At 42.9% G+C, this 25,179-nt stretch overlaps 1 protein-coding gene across 12 annotated transcripts in view; it reads right to left on the bottom strand.

Moving 5' to 3' along the window:
- The window catches only part of neo1a (neogenin 1a), a 170,612-nt gene that overhangs the window by 105,311 nt on the left and 40,122 nt on the right, over positions 1-25,179 (bottom strand). For all 12 annotated transcript variants that reach the window (XM_037095244.1, XM_037095249.1, XM_037095251.1 and 9 more), the window contains exon 2: positions 7,401-7,724. In XM_037095244.1, the coding sequence (XP_036951139.1) occupies positions 7,401-7,724 (324 nt within the window). The remainder of the gene's footprint in view (positions 1-7,400; positions 7,725-25,179) is intronic.

Raw genomic sequence — 25,179 nt, 5'->3', positions numbered from 1 at the left:
GATTTCAGAATCCAGGTGTTCAGGGGTGCCAGCGGCCAGACATCTGCCAAATCAAGCTCCAGAAGAAGCTCATCCTCATCTGTTGAAAGCCTGAGCATGTATGTCGCTGTACCTGAGCCTGTGCGGGGACACCGCAGCCACACACCAAATGAGGCTGTGCGCTTTGACCTGTCCCTCTTCCATGCCCCTGTACATGACAAACGCCAGACCTGCAAGTACTGCAGCCGGAAAGGCAACATTGTGAGGTCAAATGTGGTATGCAGGGTCTGCAAGGTCCACCTTTGCATGAACAGTGAGCGCAACTGCTTCATTAGATACCATGAATAAGAAACATGAATGTTGAAAGTTGTACTGTGTATGTTATATAGTTTCTAAAGTTATGATGAATGTTATACTGTTATACAGTACATAAAGATTTACTGTGCATGTGATACTGTATGTTATACAGTATATAAAGTTGTACTGTGTGTTATACTGTTATACAGTACATAAAGATGTACTGTGTATGTGATACTGTATGTTATACAGTATATAAAGTTGTACTGTGTGTTATACTGTTATACAGTACATAAAGTTGTATTCCTGTATGTTCCTTTCACCTTAGAGGTGTTTTTGTTGTATATGTAACATATACACTTAATGGATTTTTTTTTTTACTACTGAAGGGCAAGGAACCAAATATGGTAACTTCGTTTACTTTGTTTTTCTGCAAGACAATGGAATTTTTTGAAAATGTTGAAAACAGAAATAAACTCTGGTTATGGCACAGACACATAGTCTATAGTTGATTTTTTGAATTTCATAGTATTTCAATGAGTGCCCTATAAAGGGTTTTAAATCTAACATTGAGGCCTGGAGACTGCTGCCTCTGTTCATGTTAGGTCGTGTCAATGCAATCAGAATGGTGGCTCTTCCCAGGTTTCTCTACCTCTTTCAAAACTTACCTATATTCATACCAAAAGCCTTCTTTAAATTACTAGATTCTGTTTTTTTTTCCTTTTATCTAGGAAGCTGACAGCAACAAAGCATTGTGATTGTTCCTAATCACTTATGAGCCACCTGAAGTGTGTGATTGTGTCTGTATCTCCAGAAGCGTTGCCACAGTTACCTTGAAAAGGTTATCTGATTACCGATTACACCTTTTTAAAGTAACTTTGTGACTTTACTGATTACTTGTTTTTAAAAGTAACTAAGTTACTTTACTGATTACTTGTTTTTAAAAGTAACTAAGTTAGATTACAAGTTACTTTATTAGTTACTTTCAGCAGCTGCCCCAATATAAAAATGACAACCGGTTTTGCCAACACTTATCTTCCTGGAAGTGCATTTTTTAACAGTAACGCCAAGTTAACAATGTATCGCTTACTTGTACTTACAATCCAGCTTTTGTAGTTTGGGTGGTGGGGGACCTCCTGCAGAGGTCAAGGCCGTGGCTTTGCTAGCAGCTCTCTGCTTAACACCTGGTGGGACTTGCTCTGTAAACCTAACTGTGCTGCAACTGCAAATGTTTCTTCAATTCTGACATGTTTTTTGAAGCATGATAGCACTTTGTCGCCAGCACAGTATACAACAAACCTTAACATTTTCATCTTTAGCTGACAAGAGCTCAAAATAATGACTGTATTTCCAGCTAAGAAAACACGCATCTCTCTCCTCCCTCCATTGTTGTTTGTGTCTGAGTCGCTGTGTGGTGTTACACGTGAGTTGTCCTCGTGCTGAAAACGTGACTTGTCGTGTATATGACATCACTGCCCGAGATGCAAGAAGAAAGCAAAAATATATATTTTCACTAAGGGAAATGACAAAAATAATAGTAATACAGAGTGACTTGAATAAGTAACTTTAACCTGATTACTGGTTTGGAAATATTAACGAGTTAGATTACTTTTTACTCGAAAAAGTGGTCAGAGTATGGCATCACTGACCTGCAGAGACTCCACGCTCTGCCTTTATTATTTTTTTATCAGTCTGCTTGGGACGTATTCTGGCATCGACCACTGGGCAGTGTGTGTTCACCCCTCAGCGAAGGTGTGAGTGCTGGACCAGTTGCAGGTTCTAAGTTATTGATATTGCTAGGAGGCCGGGAAGGAAGGGCCTCCCTCTACTGTTGCATTTACAAACCACAACTGACAAATCCTACTTGTTTTGCCTTTGGCTTCATGGAAACCTTCTGATTCCAAAATCTCAACCTTAATTGGCGAATGAAAGAATCCTGAGACTGAGACTTCTGGCCAACTGTCTGAGTCGGAGGCTGGAGCATGTGTTTTACACTCAATGCTCTGTTACTTTGAGCAGACAGGTGTAGTCATTTCTACGTATCTTAATGCAGAAATGTCACGTACATATTTTCAATTTGATACAAGACAATACGAAAGCACCACAAACTACAGCACCTCTTGACACTTCCCCAGACAAACTGGTTATGATGAGTTGAATCTATTCAAGTCCGTAACGATATATCTTACATTTAGCAAGCAAAACTGAGCAGCCAGTCAGAGTTTATGTAGGAGTTTGTAATTGCACAGAAGAGCGGTGCTCACCTCATCAGTCTCCCTAACAGGACAGACGAGAGACTGCTTGTGCTTCAACTAACTCATTGTTTTCTAATCATTTAGAAGTTGCTGCATTCTGATTATATCCAATTAAACACTGTAAATGATAACAGTATAGGGCATATTACATTACATATGCATTAAAGTTTAGGCTCTCTTGCAGAATTTACATTTCCTTCATCTGACTCACTAGAAGAAGAATCCAATTAGTGAGGCAGAATGTGAAGTCATGCATAAAGAAGCATTTTCAGAAAATCTAGCTAACCATGGCGGCCTCAGTGCCCGTGGACCAATAGGTTGTTTTATCCCAGTTGGACGTCTTTATCCACGATTTGGCTGACGTCCCTTTCATGTTGCCAAACATAGCTGACGTTTGAGTATTTGCAATATGTAAAAGATGCCAGATGAATTAATCTACTGTATGTTCTACAAAGTGTCACAGACAGTCACACAACAGGCGATCCATGCAACAGTGACGCAAAGATCCCTTTTCACATTTTCAGGCTGTCATGTCCTTGGGGGATGCAACCCCCCCCTCCCCAAAAAAACAGATTAAAATACATCAAAAAAGGGATTAAAGAATCTGCCGACACCCCTAAATCCTTCAAAGGGCGTCCGACTCTATCAAAGGATAAGCATGCTTAAATATGAGGCGACACACACATGACACATGAGGAGTGTGGGTGTGGAGTTTATAATTATTACTACTGTGCGGAGGGAGAAATTAGATTTCAGTGAAACATGATATCAAAGCAAAGTGATAAGTGGCTTTGGTTATCTTTATAGAGAACAGCAGCCTATATAGGTGAGAGAGGCAGGGGTAGGAACACAGACATACACTGAAACAAATAGCTGATTTATTGGAATAGAGAATTGTCTCATCGACATGTGGAGGGGTCTGACAGGAAACACAACAAAGAGACTGATAGATAGTGGAAGAGAAGGAGAAAGGGGCCAAATGAATTCTCCATTTTCTCATTTGGGGGTTTCCCTGTTAAGCGGTGGTGAGGTGGGGCTCACCTCAAGCAATTCTTCAGGAGTTCAAAGCGTGTTGGTGGGAGGAGGGACGGCTGTGTGGGGGCTCGGCAGACAGTTAAGATGGGATTTCTCATTACTCGCGTCTCGCTCCGTGTCCTGGCTATCACTGCTGTATACCGCTCGCTCGCTCTCTGCCCTATAATTTTTCTCCCCCTCCTTTTTTTTCCTTGCAGAGACTCAAACTGAATACATAAGATTGGGCCCAGTGGGCCACACTCCCCCTCCATTCCTTTTTAGTCTGCTTGTGTTTCAACAGTGTCTGACTGTGCACACGGGCTAAAACACACAGAGGCAGAATGTATGACAAAGCAAGACCAAAGAAGAAGCACGAGGCAGAGAGAGACGACACCCTGTGCACATGAATCAGACTTCAAAAGCTCCACAATGTAGACAATAATTCAAGTCCACAACCAGAACACCTTATTTTAATCATGAATTAAATTATAGTGTATCTATAACAAATATATATATTATATATAGTTATTTTTTTAAAAACTAATTAATCAAAAATTAAGGCCATGTAAAAAAAAAAAAATAATAAAGAGTTATTTGTTTTTTCTATATAAATGACAGACAACAATAAATGTAAATCCCAGTTTCTCAGACTCCAGGCTCATGTCTTTTCACTTTCTTTAAGATTTGCTGATTCAAGCTTCTTCAACGTGAGGATTTGCTACTTTTATTTGTAATGTATGACAAAACATGAAGAGTCTTTGGGTTTTGGACTGCTGGTTGTTTAAAGAAGCCAATTTAAAGATGATGTCACTTTGGGCTGTGGGAAATTGTGAACAACATGTTTCACAGATGTTTTGACATATATAGACTAAATTTTGAATCTGGAAAATAATTGGCAGATTCAGGGATAATGAAAATAACCATAAGTTGAAAAAGATAGTAGCAAAGCTATTCAATGTGTTACAGTGTTAGTCAGGTACACATTATAGTCTCACATTTGAGAACCATCAGATTTTTGGCTTTTGTTCTTCTGAAATGGATAGAAAGACTCATCTACTATCACAATAGTTCCCGTGTGTAAAACTTTTCAAGACAGCTAGAGCGAGCCAGAGCCTGGAAAGGCAAAGAAGTGATGGGGATCATGAGCGGAAGTGGAGGAGTTTCCTCAAGAAGAATGAGCCACACGTCTCTTCACAATCAATCCCAGATATTACCCCGGTATTTGTCAGATATGCTCTCTGCCACCCAGCCACCCGTGACTCATTCCGTCATTACATCAGAGAGGTCACGCCCACTCCGCCCCCGCCTGCACCGCCGTTCTTGGGTCTGATGGCGGCCTAATGGCCTGCTCTCTCTACACTGCAATTAACCTTTTTATTGGCCACCTGCCAGCCAGCTGGAGATACATCAGTCGTTGTGCGTGTGTGTGTGTGTGTGTGTGTGTGAGGAGAACCATAAACGCAAAAGCTTAATGTGTTCAACACTTGTGTGTGCGTGTGCATGCGTGTAAGCATTAGCACGATGGTTGAAGCTTTTACATCTGTGATTTTTAATGTGAAAAGTGTGTCAGTGTGTGTCAGTGTGTGTGTTTTTGCCTATAATAGCTAAGAGATTTCACCTGCTCCCCTCTTCAAGTAGAAATTGATTGGATCTAACAGCACATCATGGTTGACCCAGTCAGATCCCACTGGCTGTGAGGCCGTCTGATAGCACAGCTCTTCTTGGCAGAGCAAGTGAAACAAGTCCCCTCTGCATTAGATATCAATGCAGCTTTAATGACATGTATTGATGAAGCGCCAGGATGGATTGAAGATACGTGCATACTGTATATGCAGGAGTAGTTCAGGGTAGTTCTGTGAGAATGATAATTCTGATCAAATGACAAAATACTTCAAACATATTTTGTGGTTCAGAACTCACTCATAGTTACTGAGCTCCCTGTATTCAACCATGTGCTTCTACTTGAGGTGGTAAAATAAGTTTGTTGTATTTTTAACTTTTGTGGTTACCGTCTTCTTGCACTTGTTACATTTTACTGTGGTTTACTGTGTATTTGATCTTTTGTAACCAAACCACTTCCACATTAGAGAAGTCAATCCCCTTATTGGAACAAACTCCTCTACCCTGAAGCCAGAAGCAATGACACTCTTGTTTTCAGGCATGCTTGCTTTTGCTGTGTTTGAAGGGTGTGACTTGCCATTATCACAATATGACTTGTTTTTGTCATATTAGAAAATGAACCTGTGTTACTGAGAAGCATATGGTATACACTAGACTTCTATTTTTGTGTAAGGTCAGGAGCGTTGCCGTGGTAACCATGGGATCTGCCATCACTAAAGATAATTTATGGGAAAGGTGAAAATAGAAAAAAACAAATGTGGCAAAAGCTGCAAAATAAATCAACTAATACATGAATCGCCATCTAGTTTGATGATGGATTAATTAATCTGCGTAATAATGCTATAATAAACTAAATATCTGTGTGTTGTGGACATAACTAAACTTCTGAATATATAATCTTGGGCTTTGAGAAACACTGATCAAGCTTTTTTCACAATTTTCTCACATTTTCTAGACCAAAAAACTGATTAGTGACTCCAAAAAATAAGTGACGTATCAAGTGACAGTGAAAGTCATCATTACTTGCATCTCTTTATTATTCAAAAATTAGAACAGGCATACATCTTCCTCCCTGTTGCTGCTGGATCAGCAATACGTGAGGCAGCTGTACCGAGTAAACAAGTAATTATTACATCTCCAGGGTCTTCGCAACAGTTAAAACTTTACCTAAAACTCTAAGCACCTCATTAGGTCTGTAAATACTAGACAGAAAGAATAACAAGTCTAGTGTCATCTCTCACAATTTAATCAAAGCCTGTCCACTGGTGTGTAACATATCACAGATAAATAAATAGAAATGTTATTTGGCCTTTCTGTTCTGAAGCACCATGTACCTACTGTATGCTTCTAAGTTCTGAGAGATCACGTCTCCTGTGCAGTTATAGACAACCGAAGAAGGGAAGAAACAAAAGAATCTTCTCAACCTATGTGATGGTGAAGGCTGGCTCATTAACTTCGAATTCAAAAGCCTATGAGAAGAAACAGAATCGCAGTCAGACAGTTTCTTCACACAGGCACTCAGTATCAGAGAGGCTTATACTGTACTATCCCATTGTCAACAAGAGGCCTCTCTGGAGCGTCTTAAAACCTGGCAGAGCACCGCTGAGCAGAAGAAAGCACACAGTAAATGCATTATGTGACTCCTCCAGCTGCAAATTGAATTTCGGGGCACGACTTGACTCAAAACACCTAATAATCCCACGTCACTTGATGTTCCCCAACGGAACAAGGTCACATTGTAGGACTAGTGATGAAAAAAGAAAAAAAAAATACAGGCCCTTTTACAAGCATTTATAGAGTAGGGCGAAGCATTCAGGCTCCGCCGAGGTGCAGGAATTTACAGAAGCAGAAGTACAAATGGTTCAAGCTATTCAAGGACAAAACACAATCAGCAAGGGAAAGCAACTACAGAACCTTTTTACATCCCTCATGCGGTTGTGCATTTGCAGTGGAGCCAAGGAGAAACAACCATTTCAAGGGAAGAAATCTTTTGTAAAACAAACGGTACATTTTCTTTCATTCAATCATTTCTAAACAACTGGAAAGAAGGCGAGCGTGAGAAGATGCAACAAGGATTGACAGAGAGGCGCGTCATGGTTCTTTAAATGCTATACGTCTGATTCATGAGTGATTTATACTGTGGGACAGGGGTCACCAACATGGTGCCCGCGGGCACACACATATACATACATACGCACAGATGCAAACTAGATTGATAGATGTGGTAGCCCTTACCTGCTACAGACAGACGGGCTGTGCGGCTGGAAATGGATCCCAAGTTGTCTATCGTGGCGACGCACTGATAGGTCCCCTCGTCGGGCTTATTGTGCTTTGAGTGGACCACGTGGTTGAAGAACAGCGAGCCATCGGGAAGTATATTTCGCCTCTCGTCTGACACCAGGCTCATGAAGGTGCCGTCTTTCTTCCACTCGATGCGTGCCGCTGTAGCTGCGTCGCTGTGGGCCGAACAGTTGAGCAGTGCCGAGTTCCCCCGGATGGCCAGTGTGTCCTGCGGCTCCACTGTGAACCAGAAGGGGCTGAAGGGCTGCGCTGCTGAACCTGGAGGGGTAACGGAAGAGAACAGAACAGAGACATTAGTTGGGCGTGCCACCGAGACTATATGTCATGTTTTAGAACAGGAGCACTCGGGTAGAAGAGCAGTAACCAAAATTAAACTGTTGCTGTCAAACAACTGGTCTGTTCCATGGTCACTGCAGCTGATGCCAATACTGATATGAATAGTTTTTAATGCGATGCCTGTGCATGTCTTCTTTTCACCAGTTTCAAAGGTCTATATTTGATGTTTGCTTCAGACGCCCTGATCTGAAAACCTTCAATCATGACATGTTGTGAGCTCCAACCTCAGATCCAAAACACTGTGTAAAACATAAAAAAAAAATTAAAATGCAATCAGTGTTACAGGTGTTACCAAACCAATGTGGTAATATCCTCCATGTGTTTTACAAATGGTGAAGCTCGACCCATCCTGGACTGTGAACAACTGAGTCTTTCGAGGATGCCCCTCGCATCCAATCGTGAAATCTGATCATACGATCACTTGTTAACAATGAATCCATTTACCTGTGAAATCAAATTTTGCAACACTCCCAGTCTTCTGTTGACCCTGTCCCAACTTCTTTGATACTTGTTGATGGCATGAAATTCAGTGTAAGCATATATTTATAGTAATCTGACGTTAATGATGCAAAACTTTAAATATTTGTACCTGCTTTTAATTGAGAATATGTCAAAAAGCATTGGTAAGTTACCTCATTCAGTTCTGTGCACTGCCCCGACAGTTAAGGAATCAGGGTTATACAAAGAAACATGGCCAGAGTGCATGTAACTGCTGTAACAGATGAGTATTTGATGAGTATTTTTAGAATTCAAGAGAGCTGTAAAATGCTGACTATTACCCTGGAACACACGGAACTACCACTCTTAGAGTTCAACCACATGGAAAGTGACAGCGAATAACATCTCCTCAGACGTCATCGACTTCAACGGCGCATTCTAAGTCACTCTCACAAAATCTGCCGGTGGCTCAAATGAAAGGACACTACAGGACTCCAAATGCTCGATGAAATGTTTCCAAAGCAAAACATCTTTTTGTTCATTTCATCTTTTCAACTGCTTCGCCTCAGTCTATCCCGGAGACTCCGAGAGGCTTTTCATTATGAAACCACAAGCCCCGATGGAATTGGACGAGAGGAACTGACAAATTTAACCCAGTCTAGCCTCCCTGGCAAGTTAATATCACATCTTGCTTTATTATAAGTAGAGAGCGCAGAGGAGGAGTAAACACTTTGGAACGCGGTTGCCGTTTCCTTTCCTCGAGCATAAATGGCAACATCGCGCTGACATGGATAGCACCAAAGTAAGTGCGATTGCTTTGCATTTGTCCTCATCCATTATTCAAGCGCTCCAACCCTAAGAGTCACACAGTAGTATTGTTTAGATAAATAACTCCAATTATCAGTTCTACAGGGATGGAGGAGAGCTTGAAAAATAATTAAGAGGGTATGAAGGTATTTTAATAATGCAGCGAACGGAGTGAAATAAGTGGCTGAATGTTAAACGTAGTTTAAAATATGTCTGCTCCCTTCCAAGGAAATGGCAAGTCTCCAGGGGAGAGCGAGAGCAGAAAGACACAGAAAGAGAGGAAGACAGAATCAGAGAAAGAAGGGGGTGGAGAGAGAGAGATGCTATGTCAATGGTTCAGCTATTTAACTACTCGGGAGGTAATTTCTCTACCTTGCGGCACCAAGTCTCTGGTGTGATATCCAAAGAGAGAAGCAGCATAACGCGTGGTCCATTATAGTGGCAACATGGCTGCTTGTCCTCAGTGCACTTAGTTCTCTTGAAAGCGCAAACAATTGCAGCAAATGACTGGATGGAATAAATATGTTCCACTTCCACATGAGGGAATAAAAGGTAAAGCAGCACTGCATTCTAACGACGATAGCCATTGTATTCACACTTTCTCACCGATGGAGAGCAGAAATAATGGAAAGGACTGCACAATGGACAGTGTTGGACCTGGGACGCTCTGATGCATCAAGACAAGATCGATTAGCATGGTCCCTTTTCAAAAAGCCATAATAATGATTAAGAAAGCTGCCTTACATATACCCTTGTGTGACTGCTAAGCACCATGTTTACAGAAGGCAAACTGTTCAACTGCAAACTTTCAAATCAGATTTTTTTTTTTATGTGCAGCTCGCGAAATCTGCTGATGCAATGAAGCTCAAGTGCTCATGCACACAGTATTTTATTTTGAAAATCCCTTCAGGCAGAAGTGAGTGCCAGATTCAAGTGACCAAACAGAGGAAGTAATACAATATACCACCTCCCAAGCCAGCACAACATTTTGGACTGTAACTCTTAGCAGTAAGCAAGGGGCTTTATATTAGACGAAAGTAAGCAGCTGATTCTGGGAAATCAATAAATTCAGAGGGGCCTAGCGTACATATTGGGCAGTATGTGACAACACCAGCTAATGTATTTTACTGATGGTGTAGATGACAGATGGAGGGAGACCAGAGTGGAGTAGCAGTGGGGGAAATTTGTCAGTCCTGCAGACCAGAGGCACCATGGCATGCTTAATCATCTCTGCTGGAACAGTGGGTGTGTGGGTTGGGCAGAGCTTCCAGACCCTCGCCTGGCTCTCTTCCAGTGAAAAGACTATCTTCAGCTGCTCTTTATCTGAGGAGAAAACTGAATGGGCCTGAAGGTCCTGCGGCATCCTATCAGAGCCAAAACAGCCGCCTTTAGCAGCTTTTTATCCCCATCGTCGGAGCAGTAGGGGAGGGCTTAGCTTCGGCTCTACTGTCGGTCAAAATGGCGAACCATCTGCTTTTAGTTGCAGAGACAACATACACGGTCAGCAGCGCAGGGCAGGGGAAGGAAAGAAAGATGGAACTGGAGATGGGGATACGATGAGGGGTTATGATGTGTTCCTAAAAGGCTAATGAGGCTTGCTGGCGCCCAACTACACTTTCAACCGTTTTACAATTTCCACACCAAAACTGGCTCATGTATGCAGTTCTTTTACAATTTACAAAGCAGGTCTACCCGCTAAAAAAGGCGACTGCCATCGGAAGAGTTTGGACGAGGAGGGACACATCACGCCTCTCTCATCTCTGTTCAGAGTTGTATGCACAATACCGATTGTACAGCTGACACAGATCGGGTATTGCCATGGAAATCAGTGACAGTATTTTCCTGGTTACTTTTTACTTTTAATTCAGTCCAAATCCCCTATCAAACTCAGCGCTGACTGAGCAATGCTCTACCGCTGCTTGAACAGAGAGATACAGAAAATAATTTACATGCCAGCGTCCTTCACATGAAAACGTGCCACAGCATTGCACCCAAAGGGAGGCATGTTTCCATCACAGCGGATCAGTGCTGGAGCCCATAAACACCCATGATGATAGCAAAGTCATCTGACGTGTGAATGAGTGCCGATTGTAGCCTTTTTAAGTGTGTACAGAAGCCAGATGTCTGATGGTTTTTTTTGTCATTTTCTTTACGTTTACCTAGAAAATAAACTGTATTAATGCCACCAATACAAGTCAAACTGCAGACATTTCAAGAGACAACAGAGCAAAACAGTGATTCCACCAGTAATGTCCAAACTCCACTAACACAGTAAGGTGGGTCGGTGTAATCAATACTGGACCTACAACATGCAGACTAAACAAATATTGTGATGAAACGCAAAATCAGCTGCCAAAAACCTTCCAAAGTTCTCAGAATCTTGCAGAGAAACGACAAATCCGAAGAAATGCTTTCAGGTAAGTTCAAACTTTGAGCTTAAAGCGAATAAAAAGTTTACTTTTGGGAACTAATAAGCCTGAGTGTGAGTTTCAGGCCTGGAAAACATTTCTAATGAACACCTACAGAGAAGCTGCGCTCTCTTGATGTATTCAAAGGTGTTCATTGACAGAGAGCTGAACAGCGCGTATGTTCACACGCATCATTAAAGTGCAGGAGACAAAATCTAACCAAAGCTCGCTGCAACAGAGCATAATGAAAACGGAGGGGAGATTTTACAATATGGAACGCTGTATCTTGTATGTGGTAATGTATTCATCAAACCTATGCACCCAGATTGTTTTCTCTAAGTAACACAGAGTATACCAGAATTAAATTACTTTTCTCTAAAATGTTTCTTAGAGTTGCAACAGAGAACAGACACACACATCTTTAAACCAGAATGTATTGGCACTGAAACACTGCAGGCTTTTAACAACACAGCTGCTGGAGGGGGGGTGTCAGAAACCACATTACAGCGTGGAAAGTCCAATCTATTTAAGCCTGGCAGTGTGGGAGCCCCCGTTTTTTCTTTGAAAAATAAGAACCGCCGCACCAGGCGACCAGTAAGATCCGGGGGAGAGGAGCACGAGGGGCTAGAAAATGAGGTTGTCTGCTTGATAAGTATGTGCTGTTACCTCTGTCCCAAATCCACTTTGCTCAGCAGTCATAAAAGGTTTGGGAGCCCAGCTTAAGGTGGTGCCCTGATATGCTGCCTTGCTCTCTCCCTCCACAGTTTCTCTCTTAGATGGGAGACAGAATGGAGACACGGAACTGAGGCTGTATTTCCCATCTTGAGCCAGTGCTGCAAGCATATTTTTAGATTTTACAGGGCTCACTATCAGGTTGAGGTGTGTGGGCAATGTGTTTGCAGAACAGTAAGCCGTAAAAACTGGATAACTCACTTGTGCAGCATATATTCTATTTTCCGCACCTGTAAACGGTCGCTTTACAATTCCTGCAGGAGGGTACACAGGCAGTCTCTTAAACGGTAAGTTTAAGATCACAGAAAAGGCAGTAAAGAGGAGTGGCTGAGGGTCTGCTCTCCACACAAAGACCCCCTGTTCTTTCCTATTCTACCCTTGGCTCAGCAGGAAGCCCCCTCCCTCATTGACCCACCGTCTAAGAGTAGCCATATTGACTATGCTCCACATTGAGCGGCTCTTGAGACAGAGCAGACGCTCTCTGAACCAGTCACATTTTCAACAACAGAGGCCCCTTTTATGGCTCAGACTTGGGGACAAGGAATTTCTGGACATCCTGATAAGTAAACACACTTGACAGGCATTTGCAACCACTGGAAAATTGTAATTCCACTGTAAAGAATAATCAAGATTAGGAAGAGACCGATTATCTTTCTAGGTGATTATCAGATCTGATACGCAGCATTTTTTCTGATTATCAGAATCTTTTTTCTTTTTCGTCTGATTGCTGAATAAATAAATCTGTCTGTCTGTCTGCAGTTTCTGTATTCCAGTTGTAGAAGGTGTCACTGGATCTCTAAAACCTTTATAAGGTAACAAGCTATGGTGCAAAGTCATCAACAGCACATTAAGGATGAAAAGAAACCGTCCACGCAGGTACAGATAGAGGTGGAGTAACGACAGCATGTAATGAACCTGAGCACTTATTCAATGTGCTGCTGCCTCCCTGTTATTTCCATCCCTTCCCCTGTTTGTCCTTCCACCTTCAGCGCCGGGGTCGCTTTAATGACACTAATGGAAAGAGTTGTCTCAGCTTCTCTCCCACATGCTTCCCCGACTTCTATTTCATCTTTACACCCCGGCTCTGTCTCTCCTCCTCTCTGCAGAATCCTTCATCTCCCCATCTCGCCAAACTCCCTTCTGAAGTCCATCTGTCAGCATGAAACACCTCAGGGAAATAACAACCGTCTTGAGACCAAATGTGAAGGGACAAGGTGTCTTTCACGGAGCAGGAGAAAAAGCTGCAGCCAACTTGTTCCATTGGAGCTATGAATCTATTTGGGGGGAAAAAGGAAAAGTGTCCTTTTCTAATCAAAGGACGAGTACAGAGGTCCCCTCAAGGATTCTATTATGGAGTGGTTGCAAGTTTAGGCGGCCAGCTTTTTCCCTTTCATTTCGTTAAAATCGACATTTGGGCACTTGACTTGAAATGAATCATGAATCAGTGAAGATGTGAGTGAGTGGAGACACCCATTTCATTAACAGGTAATAGAAAAGAGAGGAGAAGCAGGCACATTCATTGTGTTTTCAATGCAATGAAAGACTTTCATCGCCTGCCATTAGTCTTGAGTGCTGTTGGTTTCCACACATATAAGCAAAGACTAAAAGCCCCCAGACACAAACCAACAGCCACCTGCCTTTATCCAACCACTCTGTTGCCTCTTGTCTGACCCGTTTGGCAGAAAAGTTAAATCGAACACACCGCTCCGACGTGCTGCCTAATCCACAGTAGCGTGTACGTTCTGCGCTTGTGCGAGATGCAATAAGCGGGTGGCGCTACATGAAAACAGGAAATGGCAGAATGGGGTGCATAGAAAAACAAAGCGCACACAGTGCGTCTTGGTTTTTTTTTTTTAACTCTTTTCACAATTTGCAACAGATCTTCATCAGAGTTAGTGCGGCCACTCAAGTATTCTTCTAAGAGTTGATGCCTGACATAACTGAGGGAGGAGGCTATGATCTAGGATACCACAACCCACTGATTCTAGTATTCTTAGTGTTCCCCTCAGCAGTAGATGAAATGAAGGGGTTGAGGCCAAGCCATAAAGGGATGGACAAAATGATTGGGGTGCCTAGCGCACACTGGCTGTCCTGCGCTGGCACACGCTCAACTGGCAGATTAAAAGAGGAAAGGATCCAATTTTTTCAGCTCACGGTTCTCTGTCATCCTGTCTGCTCGGTGCCATTGTAAAACTCTGGAGGCCCGGAGAAAACATGACGGGTCACAGGCAAGGCTGAGTCACTGCGACAGCATCAGCCTTGGATTCACTGAGTACTGCCAGAAAATGCCATTCTAACACAAATGTCAGTCTCTGTTTAGATCAGATGAAGACAGATCCCACTCAAATGACTGGCTGGTTAATAGGATTAACAAATGCATTCAGCAAAATATTAAAAACAACCGTGTCCAATGTGCAGAAAACTACAGGGATTGACGCTCTCTTTTTTCGGTTACTGCACTCTGACTCTTCCGTGATGGTAACATGCAGCAACAGCAACATTAACGCACAATCCCTCCTTCCAAAGAACCACACACACACTGACCCCTATTTCCTGTTTTGCAGTAAGAGGCTTGAGCCAAGACCACCTTGGAGACAGGAGTAATTCTGCAGCCGCTACAAGGCTTCTACTTAAACCAGTACCAAATCTAGAACTGCTCCTGGTGATTGAGTGTGGAAGCTCAAAATACGCAACGCTTCACCTTTCACTTAATTTCTTTTGTCCTGTTCGTGTCTTTACCAGACAGCCCAGAGAGATGACAGGAAACGGGGAGAGAGATGGCGGATGACATGCAGCAAAGGGCCACACTTGAGACTTGAACCCCGGGCCGCTGTCGTGAGGATGCATGCACGTGAAGCGCCGACACATCCACCGGGGCCTACCAACGCTTGTGACTGATCAGACGAAACAAGCAAACCTTTAGCATCACTTTCAACTATGTGATCATCACTCATCTTTGCTGAATGCATTTTATGGAGAAATGCTCGACATCGACATTTTTAATCAAAAATGTCAAACATTCGCCGTTTCAAGCTGAATCAAGACAAGATTTTCTGCTTTTCTTTGTCGTTTGTAACTCATAGTAGTTGTGGTGGGAATTTTTCACATGTTTGACATTCAATAAACTAAATGCCAGATTAACTGATAACGGACTCAATAACAGTTGGATGCAGCCCTACTTAAAGCATTGTGCAAATGACTGTCAGTTGAAGCACCGGTTTAAATGAGAGCACAGCTCCAAATCTCCCACGTCACTGGGCTGAGCTTCTTAATAACCCACAGTGACCTACAAAAATCAAGCCAAAACTAATTATTCCAAGTCAAAAGTCATGACTGGGGATTACAATTAGAGGGACTGTGGTAATTTGTACCACTTTTCACCCTTAAGCTTAGTCAGTCAAACTCATTGGTTCCTTTTTGTATGTCCCTGCATGTAGTTCCACTAGAACGCTGAATGTTGAGATGACAAATACCTCCTCTGAAATGCAAGAAATAGCCCTCCAACGCCGAGTGATTCATGCTTTACACTCATTAGCATTCATTTTTAACAACAATTACATTTGGAGCCTATGTTTCTAAAATATGCATATTTGTAGTCTTCTGCCATGTGGCTGTGCATGTAAACAGGATGTGCATGCAATCAAATATGTTTTTAATAACTATATTAGACACTTCACAAATACAGAATTCTTCATTAACCTCGATCCTGCTAATGACTCTAACACAACAGTTCCAAGTTAGGTTACCGTCACTATTCAGCATTCCATTAAAAGGTGTGCAGACAACAGTGTATCCATGCAGTTGTTCAACAGGAAAAACAGCATGATTGCCCCGAACCCCAGCAATCATCAAGCCTTTATACTGCATACAGCTTCCAAAAGTGTATAAATGAAAATGTCGCCAAAGGAAACATTCACTGTTATAGTAAAGCCCTCTTATCAACATTAATGTAAAGATGTACAATAATAACTGAAGGCCACCAAACTCTGTCGAGTGCTTGCACTCACTGTAAGCATTCAACACGTTATTCCATTATTTTCAGTATGACCGGGCAGAAACACACGCGCACTGCAACAGAGAAATTAGCAAATGAGGAAAGGAATCCTTGACAGAGCTCCCAACAGATGAGTGTGTCTGAGAGGGAGACAAAGATCCTGAAGGGATTGGCGAGACGGGGGAACCTCTCTCACCTCCCCTGGTTGTGATAATTAACCAGCACTGATTGAGGCTCAAATTCCCCCTCTTATCAGACTCCCCACGGGCCCACGATGAAGGATTGGCCCGCTGAGACGACAGCAACACAGACGAGCCTACTGTGAGAGCTGGTTTAGAGATGGCGCGGGGGTACAGTGTGAGAGAGCGTCAGAAACATGCCTCTTGGTGAATAATTAGAAAATAAAATAGCTAGAAACTGCGTGTTTCCTGGGCTAAATGGGAACACACAGAGCAGCTGAACCAAAGGTTAAAACCATCACTTAATGTCCATATTTGAGAAGTGGGATAACCTTTTTTTGGTTGTTGGAGACAGCCTAGTGAAAATCTCACTAGATGCCATTCTCTGCTGATTTTAAGTAAAAATGCTCTTTAAACCATCCGATGCCGAGACCTAAAATACAGCTAGGAAACAAAACACAATGCCGTTCAGTTTTATAACTCCTGTTTAAAGCTCTGATGTGGCACTAGATAAAAAAAGAGAGGAAAAGCACATCTCCCTTTGACCCGCAGCATCTGTCAAAGAAAACAGGAGCAGACTCAGAGATACTGCTCAGTGTGTTCAATGAAAACAGAGCAAGTGTGTGAAATACAAATGAGGCGATAACATTGGGAAAATGCCCAAATCTGCTCGAGACCTTGCAGTTTCATAAGTTTTATTCGGCTCTGCCACGCCGGGATGAGTCATCCGATACGTAACATCAGCGGGCAGTGGGTAAACATGGCCAGGAAGTAGTCGACATACTGGTCAGATTGAGCAGAGTTCCTCCTTTCTCCATGAACGACAAAAGATGAGATAGTCATCTGAGACAGGAAAGCAAATTCATCTCGCCACCCACCAGCTCTGCCCCGTCCCCACTAACCCTGATACTCAAGAAAATCATGTGGCTGTAATGAGATATCCTATAGATTTTTTAATGAAACACAATATTGCATTCTCTTGCCCCCGGTTTTTTGCTATCACACTCACTCACACAAACACATGCACACACACAGAGGAAAGAAAATCAATATAATCCAGTATGCCTCACAAAGTCAAACACCCGGCAATTTATCAGCATTGGGTTTCAAAGTCTGGGTCTTTGCCTATTTCGTCCTTGACTGCTGTCATTTTGTGTGTTTTCCTTTAATCACAAGAGAAAAGAACTGAAACAGCACAGTGCACCTCACACATAGGGTGGATGGTGACAGTCAAGTCTGTGCTGCACTGAAGTATAAAAAGCTGGGGATGAAAGTGCAGTGCACAGTGGACAAGTCTACTGGAGGTCACATCCAAAGTGTTCAGTTGATCACAGTCGCTTGCTTGAGGTCCTTTGAGCGGTCAAGTGTGGCCAATTTGCCTCTGATAAGCCTGCTGCCAATTACCAGCCCTAGACACAAAAACATTTCAAACTATCTCAGTTCCTGCCCTTGTTAAGATAAGGATCTGCATGCAAATTTAGATAATTACAACAAGAAAGCTGAGTCACCCACTTTTAAATTCTAAATGAGCGTTCACAGACCATTACACTGGCCAATTATTGTCATATAAACATTAATGATAAAATTCATTTTCCTCTGAAAACAGAAAGAAACCCAAAAGTCTAGACACGGTCTCCAGTTCCTATCCTGTCCCCTCATAAATGACTCAACATCATTTGTGTCTCTCTAGCTTTAACCAAGAAAAAAACACCTTCCCTTAAAAAAAAAAAGCCTTATATAAGCAGCATGTACAGTACAGCAGGACTTGCTGCTTTTTTGTTCTTTTCATAGTACGTTGCTTGTGGCTTCAAAGTGGTCGGCGAGGAGGTGCTGTTAGCGGGCTGCTGATAAAAGAGCAGCCAGTCGCTGCATGTTCACAGCCATTTAACTCCGGAGCACAGGAAGGATCAAAGCCTTCAAGCCAACAATGGGAGAGAGACTCAATTACTATTTTACTTGCAACGGATGTTCTCCGTCTCAGAAAACAAAATTAAAACAAAATAAAAAATAACTCTGAACAATATATTTAAGTTAGAAAAGCGGGGGCCAAGGAGAGGAACGCCATCTAAAGACAGCACAGTTATATGGTGGTGTTAAGAGTGGTTACAGGGGTTAAGTGTTTACACCAGGGGCACGGTGAGATCACAGAACAAAGAGGCGCTGTGATGCATTCAGAGTTTGAATCCTCATGTAACCTCTTATTCTGTTCAGGGTGAATCGATCCTTAGACGCAATTGTGATTCTCTATTAAATGATTATATCTCGATAAAAAAGTCAATCAGCAACTCTCAACATTATGATCGTCTGTTTACCAAAGCCCTCTGTTTAACTTCAATATGGATCATTACAAATACACTATGTTTTAAAACTAGCAGGTAGTAACACAGTGAGAACAAATAAGTCATGTGTTGAAATCTAAAATTCTGAAAATTCCATCAATAATCGTTCTTAATTGCACCGAGCCCCTGAATCAGACCGGAAAAGGATTGTTTTATGAGGTGGCTAGACATTCCCACCCCTGTGTCCTGTCAGTTTCCAATAAATAGAAAACAGGCTATTAAAAATCAATTCAGGTAAGGAAAACAAATCTTTTCGTCTGACGACATTAAGGTCAGAAATGAGGAACAAACCTGGTGTCTGTCCAACCACAGAACTGTCTAGATGTACCGTATTTAGAATGAATCTGAAGGATCTTTGAAACTGACCGACATGCAGACAGGCATTGCTGAGGTGACTGGTGTAAATGAGTAAACTCAGCCTAATGCAGAGTTAAATTAGTCTAAATCTGAGCCAAAAGCAAAACGACGTGCAGCGAGTAATTTGTGCTGATGCAATCTGCTGATCCTCTCCGTCTTCGGGGACCGTCTGCTGTTTCATTCAGCAGGTTTGCCTCTCCGACATTCACGTTCATTCCTTCGCTTTGTCCACTTCTGTTCAACCATCACACTTCTTTGTTTGGACCTTTGTTCTTTTGCAATCAGCCTCTCTCTTCTTCGTGCTCCGCCACACAACGTGAAACCTTTGCCAGTCTCCGAGGGTGTTACTACAATAAAAGAGCTCGGAGGATGTTGTGCCGCTGGTGGTGTAAATGGGAGGTGAAGTATGTATAAATATCACCATCTAACAAAGCGTCCCATCACCACACGTCCTCACAAAGCTGCATTCTTGGTCACAGAGACTGATTTCGACATAAATGCTTGCATGTGACCTGTGTTGATACCCACTGTTACACTGCAGCATGAAAGGGCCGGCCTTTCTTTTTCCTGCCCAACAGAGGCTGAACACTCATTACGCAGCGAGCTTATCTCTGCTCTCAGTCCTGTCGGCTCGGACGGCAGGAGCTGCCCAGGCTGTCGGATGCTAATGCGGATCATATTGCAGGTGAGGGAGAGGCGCAGTGATGTGGCAACAAGACAGAGTAATGGGTTTTTTGTTGTGTAGTCAAGACATCAGGAAAAAAAAATCCAGCAGGACACAGCAAGGTGAATGTCACTCACTGCGTGTTTGTGTGCACATCTCGAGAGAGAGAGAGAGAGAGAGAGAAAAAAAAGATCGACTCATTTGTTTACAAAGAGAATTATGGCTATGTGGCCTCAATCAGTCTGGCTTAGATAAGGGCTGAATGAAAACAGAGCCTTGTGTCCCAGCAGCGACAAAAAGACGGCGTGACTCAATCCCAGTGGGTATCATTCTCACTGTCCAATCATTTTTACAACAATATCACGGTGCACAATGTATGCTGTGTGTTGATTCTTCAGTCTAAACTTGCTGCCAAAAGGCTTCAGATGGCGTGATATTGAAAGGTAAAACCAGCAACTGAATCCAGCGAGAAAATGTCACACTGTCCTTTTAGTCAACAGACAATGACTGCGTGTCTTGCGGGGCGTTTCCATTAGCACTTTTGGCCACGCTGAATCAAACCACGCTGTGTTGATTTGCGTTTCCATTGCCAGTTTAATGTGCCGAATTGTGCCCGAGATGGTCTTTCTCTGGAGTCAGCTCCAAGTGTCCAACTGCCTCGAAGCAGGCTGTGGTGATATCACTGCTTTGTCATCATTCTGAGGCTGAAGGTAGCCAAGTAGAAGTGAAACAAAACAGGCTGAGTATCCATGATGATAAGCAGCTGGCTACCAACAACCATTGTGCAATATTAAACAGGGTGCTGTTAAGTGTGTTGCCTGTTAAAGACACGCCTTCAGGCAGGTAATATGAAACAGGGTGTTCTTGAGGTCAAAGACAGAGTAGTAGTACCATCCTCATAAGTATGTTTATTCAGGAGCTCTGCGTTCATTTGCACAGTAAATACTGGTTTGCTTAAGAAAACAGGTTCACTAACTAGCTGTACTCACTTTAGACGTATTAATGGCTGACAGCCATGAGCTTGCGAGTTTGTGTTTAAAGAATGTGATTGAAAGCAACAGAAAGATATCACTCCTCTGTGGTTGCTCATTTGCAGCAATTAAACCATATCATCAGCATCACTTTGGTAGCCGTCAGCAGTTACAAAACAGTGCTATCTGTGCAATTGCTGGTGCTTCAGCAAGTTGGATAGATAAGTCCCATTTCCTGTACGCTGACGGATTGTATCTAAACGCCATTGTGTGACGTGAATGTCTACGTGTGTGTGTAACCGATCACAAAGCAAGAGATCTAGCCCATCAGAGGGACTCCCCCTCGCCCTCCCGCCTCTCTGTCTGTATCTGTCTGTCCCTCTCGCAATAAAAACACAGGAAGCGGAGAGCACTTGACACAGGCTCGTTGGCCGTGGCAGATTTGATCAGAGCGCAGCTGAAATTCGCACTTAAGTGTCAGCCAAGGTGCGTAAACAGACAACCACTGACCATGACGGGCTTGTGTACAAGTGTTTACAGTATATCATAAGCAGACGTAATCTCTTCCAGAGCAATCTGGTCCGAATTGCCCCCCACCGGTCCTCGCCTCCGAAGAAAAATGAATCATCAGTGGGACTTGGGTAAAGTTTCATCACTATTGGCTCAAATGTGGCAGTCAAATCTGCTTACTGGCCTACATATGAAGCTCCCTTATCAATCCTATCACAGAGGCTTGTATCAGGGAGCATCAATAAAAGATGAGAGGATTATGTATTTAATATGCTACATATAGCTTACGTGGTATGGTGGTCATAAATAATTCACTGCAGAGCTATTGGACTGGGGCCTGCGTATCGCTGAAGCAACACTTTTCTGTCATGTCGAGGCTCACTTGACAGTTCTCTCCTAAATGAAAACTGCTCACTGATGTCAGCTGTGAAAACTTCATTCAGAACACACTTTGAACTTATGATGAATTGTGTGTTATCAGCTTGAGGTATTGACCCACTCAGCGGGCACAAAACAACAACACATCCTCCCACAAACAAAAGTGTTTCTCAATCATTTTCTTCTGCACAATCCTGATGTATAATGAGGCATGTTTCTGTGAGTGTGTGCCTGTCTATCCACATCCCAGCCAAACCAAGCTGTTGAGTAAATAAGTAGCTGAATGGCAGCAACTGATGAGCAGTCATGATTTGCAGTCAGTTCCCCCCCCCGAGGGTTTCATGCACACCCCAGGCCACACTAAGGCGAGAGCTGCAACCACAGGGGCACTCTGGCCCTGAACCCATCTAATCCTCAACACAGGAATAAGGCCCCTGTGTGTGTATGTGTGTGTGTGTGTATGTGTGTGTGTATGTATGTTCATGGAGCATGCAGCAGCACCCCATGAATGTATAAATATACAAGTGGCTGCTGCCAGTGTGTGTGTGTGTGTGTGTGTCATTATATACTGGGCTGACAGGTTAAATAGAGAACACATCTGCTTGCACTTATTTGTTTCAGTCATGCAGATTAGTCATGAAGGACAACGACCAGTACAGTGACTGTAAACAAGGGCTGCAACTAACCATTATATGCGCTATTGATTTATCTGCAGATTATATTCACAACTTTATCAAAAATACCAAAAAATGTTTCCCTGAGCGCAAGTGAGAGCTTTAATTTTCTAAGCAAATCTTTAAACTTCAAAGGCTGAATTGAGCAAATATTTTACGTTTTTGCTTGACAAATGACATAAACAATTATTTGATTGATCAACATTGAAGCCAAGTGGTGTCCTTTCAATCTAATAATCGATTAATCGTTGCAGCTCTACAGTCAACTACCCAAAGAGATACCAATTGCAATCAAAATAATGTTATAGTTAGGAAATTATGAAACCATGTAAGGTACACAGTGATATCAAACGGAGAGTCAATTTACACCCAGACTGCAGTCACTTCCAGCCTAATCTCTTCTGATCAAACAATTTACCGTTGCTGGCCTGGAGAACCGATGCTACAGTATGTGAGACTTTAAGCTCTAGGAAAACAAAAATACTATTAGTCACCGCAAATACTTTTCATATTTAATAGCTTCTCTCAACCAGAGTGCTTCTCGCTGGGTGTCCTTGTCCGCTCCATCACGTCTGAGTGTTTGGTTGAATTATTAATGTTGCCCCTGCAGACTGCAGGTTAGCCAGCAGGCACGACGGTAGTATGTTGTGTGCAGAGGCCACTTCAGTCCTTGTTTACATGCTTGTGGGGATTGTGATTGAGTGTTCACCTGCTAATCGCTCACAGTGATGTCAGTTGTGCCAACACGGTTGCCATGGATTTACTCTTATACACAAAGCATTCAATATACATACCTGTCCGCATATATGGGGAATAAAGGCATAAATCCACATGCGGTGTACACCCAAGTGGATTGGAAATTCATGGCTGTGGCTTGCAGAGGTTCTGTGATTAAACAGAGCACTGCAGGAAAGCTGGAAGTGCACGTGCTGGGACCAGCTGTGGTGCAGTGATACGAGGAGCCGTCTGCCCATTGGAATTAGCTCAGAACACAGAGCATAATTATCTTCACAGGCAGGTAACAGCTCTACTCGGTGCTGCTGGTTTAGGCGACTCAGACAAAAGTAAACAAAAAGGAAAAAAAGCACGCAGAGGAAGAGGTAGAGGAGGAAATAAAGATACACCAAGGAGCTCCCACAGTAACGTCTTCATTGGCATCCAAGTTCAGTGGGTTCAAACTAGAGGCTCAAAATGAATTTGATCAATATTGAAATCATTATTTTTCACAACCATTTACTCATTTTACTGTCTAATTATTTTCATTGCACTTTCAAATTTAAATGGTTTTAAAATCACTTATCAGTCCTTCTCTGGGAGTTGGATGATGTAGTGACGTGCTGTAAAGCAGAGATGTCATGGATGTCTGAGTTGACCCTGGACATGGACGGGGATTCAGTGAAGTAACCTTAGCAACAAGCTTCTTCTTCTTCTTCCTGTAGTAAGTCATATTTTATTATCGGGTAACTGAATCCTGAATCTCTGAATGCAAAATACTTCCAAACAATGAGTGATGAGCAGTTTTGAGGGACTAGCTCTTTGCCTTCTGCTCCAGATTTTTGTTTTTTCCTGCATGCACTCTGTTGTATAGCACCCTTCTAGTGTTGACTTCATGCACACTATTGGCCTGGGCTGTGGCCGCATGGTGCACACGCAGCACCAAAACAGCTCCCTGAAAGTGAAGCCAAATCACCACGATGGCCCCCTGGTGGTCAGCTTAGTTAGTTTAGGAGGCACTCAATTCAATGTAAGTTTCCTGAGAGGGGAGTGCAAACTTTTAATGTCTATTCCCCAGAAAATCATGTTCATTTCATTTTGGGAAGCCTGAACCTTGATCGAGATGGAAAGGAAAAATTGAGAGTATACATGCAGCTTTCGGTCCTTTACATTCTCCATTCTTGTTCTTGTCTCTCAAATGTCCCACATTCTGACAACTCATCTACTCTTGGTTCAAAATGATGATTTGCCTGAGAAGTGGACCATTTTTTACACATCTGTGCTGTACTTTGATAAAGGCCACACAGTTATTACAAAGAGAAACAGAGCACACCGCTATATGGAAACAGTCCATTGAGTTGCGACATGAATTATGCGTTGCCTTTGCTGTGCAGGCTCCATGCTGCATACAAAAGGGGAAAAAGTGAATGTCAGGGCAGTGGAAAAAGGGATTTTAATGGCTTCATTTGACTCCTGACAGGACTCTGGGTTGACTCCAACTCTGCCTTTGATGGGTGGTAGAGATCCAGGGGGCACCTTTGTTCAAGCGCTTAGGCCCTGGCTTTTTAGAGAAAAGTGAAACTATGAGAGTAATTTGGCAAAGCAGTGTGAGTGTGTGTGTGTGTGCGTATGTGTTGTGTGTAAGTATTGTAAGATGGGGAGGGAGGGGGTAATGGGGACTACTTTTATCCACATCCATTTAGTTTCCTGTCATGAGCACAGACAGCACAAAGGGCGAATAGAAGGCCTGCTCTGACGGGGGATTATGGTAATGGGCACCTAAGCAAAACGGAGCAAAGCTAACTGTCGCTACGGTTACCCTGCACACGGCTTGATTAACAGCATGCAGGAAAACCCAAAAACCTGCCAAAAACTAAATCGACGAATACTCAAGAACATCACCTGCAGGCACGGTATGCTTGTTTTCAGTTACCCTGCTCTTTTTGACTGCCTTAGAGCACTCCACATTTTCTGTCATACGAACCTGTTTGTACAGGCCTCTGGGACTGGGATAATTAGCTCTGACGCTCAATCTATTTTAGGGACTAGCTAAAGCAGTGGCAACTGTGCACCATCACTGCTAATACTGTACATGAAAGGCCTGAATGAATGATGAATCCATCCATTAGTGTGGGGCTTCTGGTGTGTTACAAGACGCCCAGGCTCTGTTTTTTCCCTTTCTTTCTGCGTTTGCGGGGAGGGAGGAGGAGCG

Source organism: Acanthopagrus latus, chromosome 4 (assembly GCF_904848185.1).
Source record: "Acanthopagrus latus isolate v.2019 chromosome 4, fAcaLat1.1, whole genome shotgun sequence".
Taxonomy (NCBI): Eukaryota; Metazoa; Chordata; class Actinopteri; order Spariformes; family Sparidae; genus Acanthopagrus; species Acanthopagrus latus.
The sequence above is the reverse complement of the archived record's forward strand: the minus strand, read 5'-3'. Positions and strand labels throughout refer to the sequence as shown.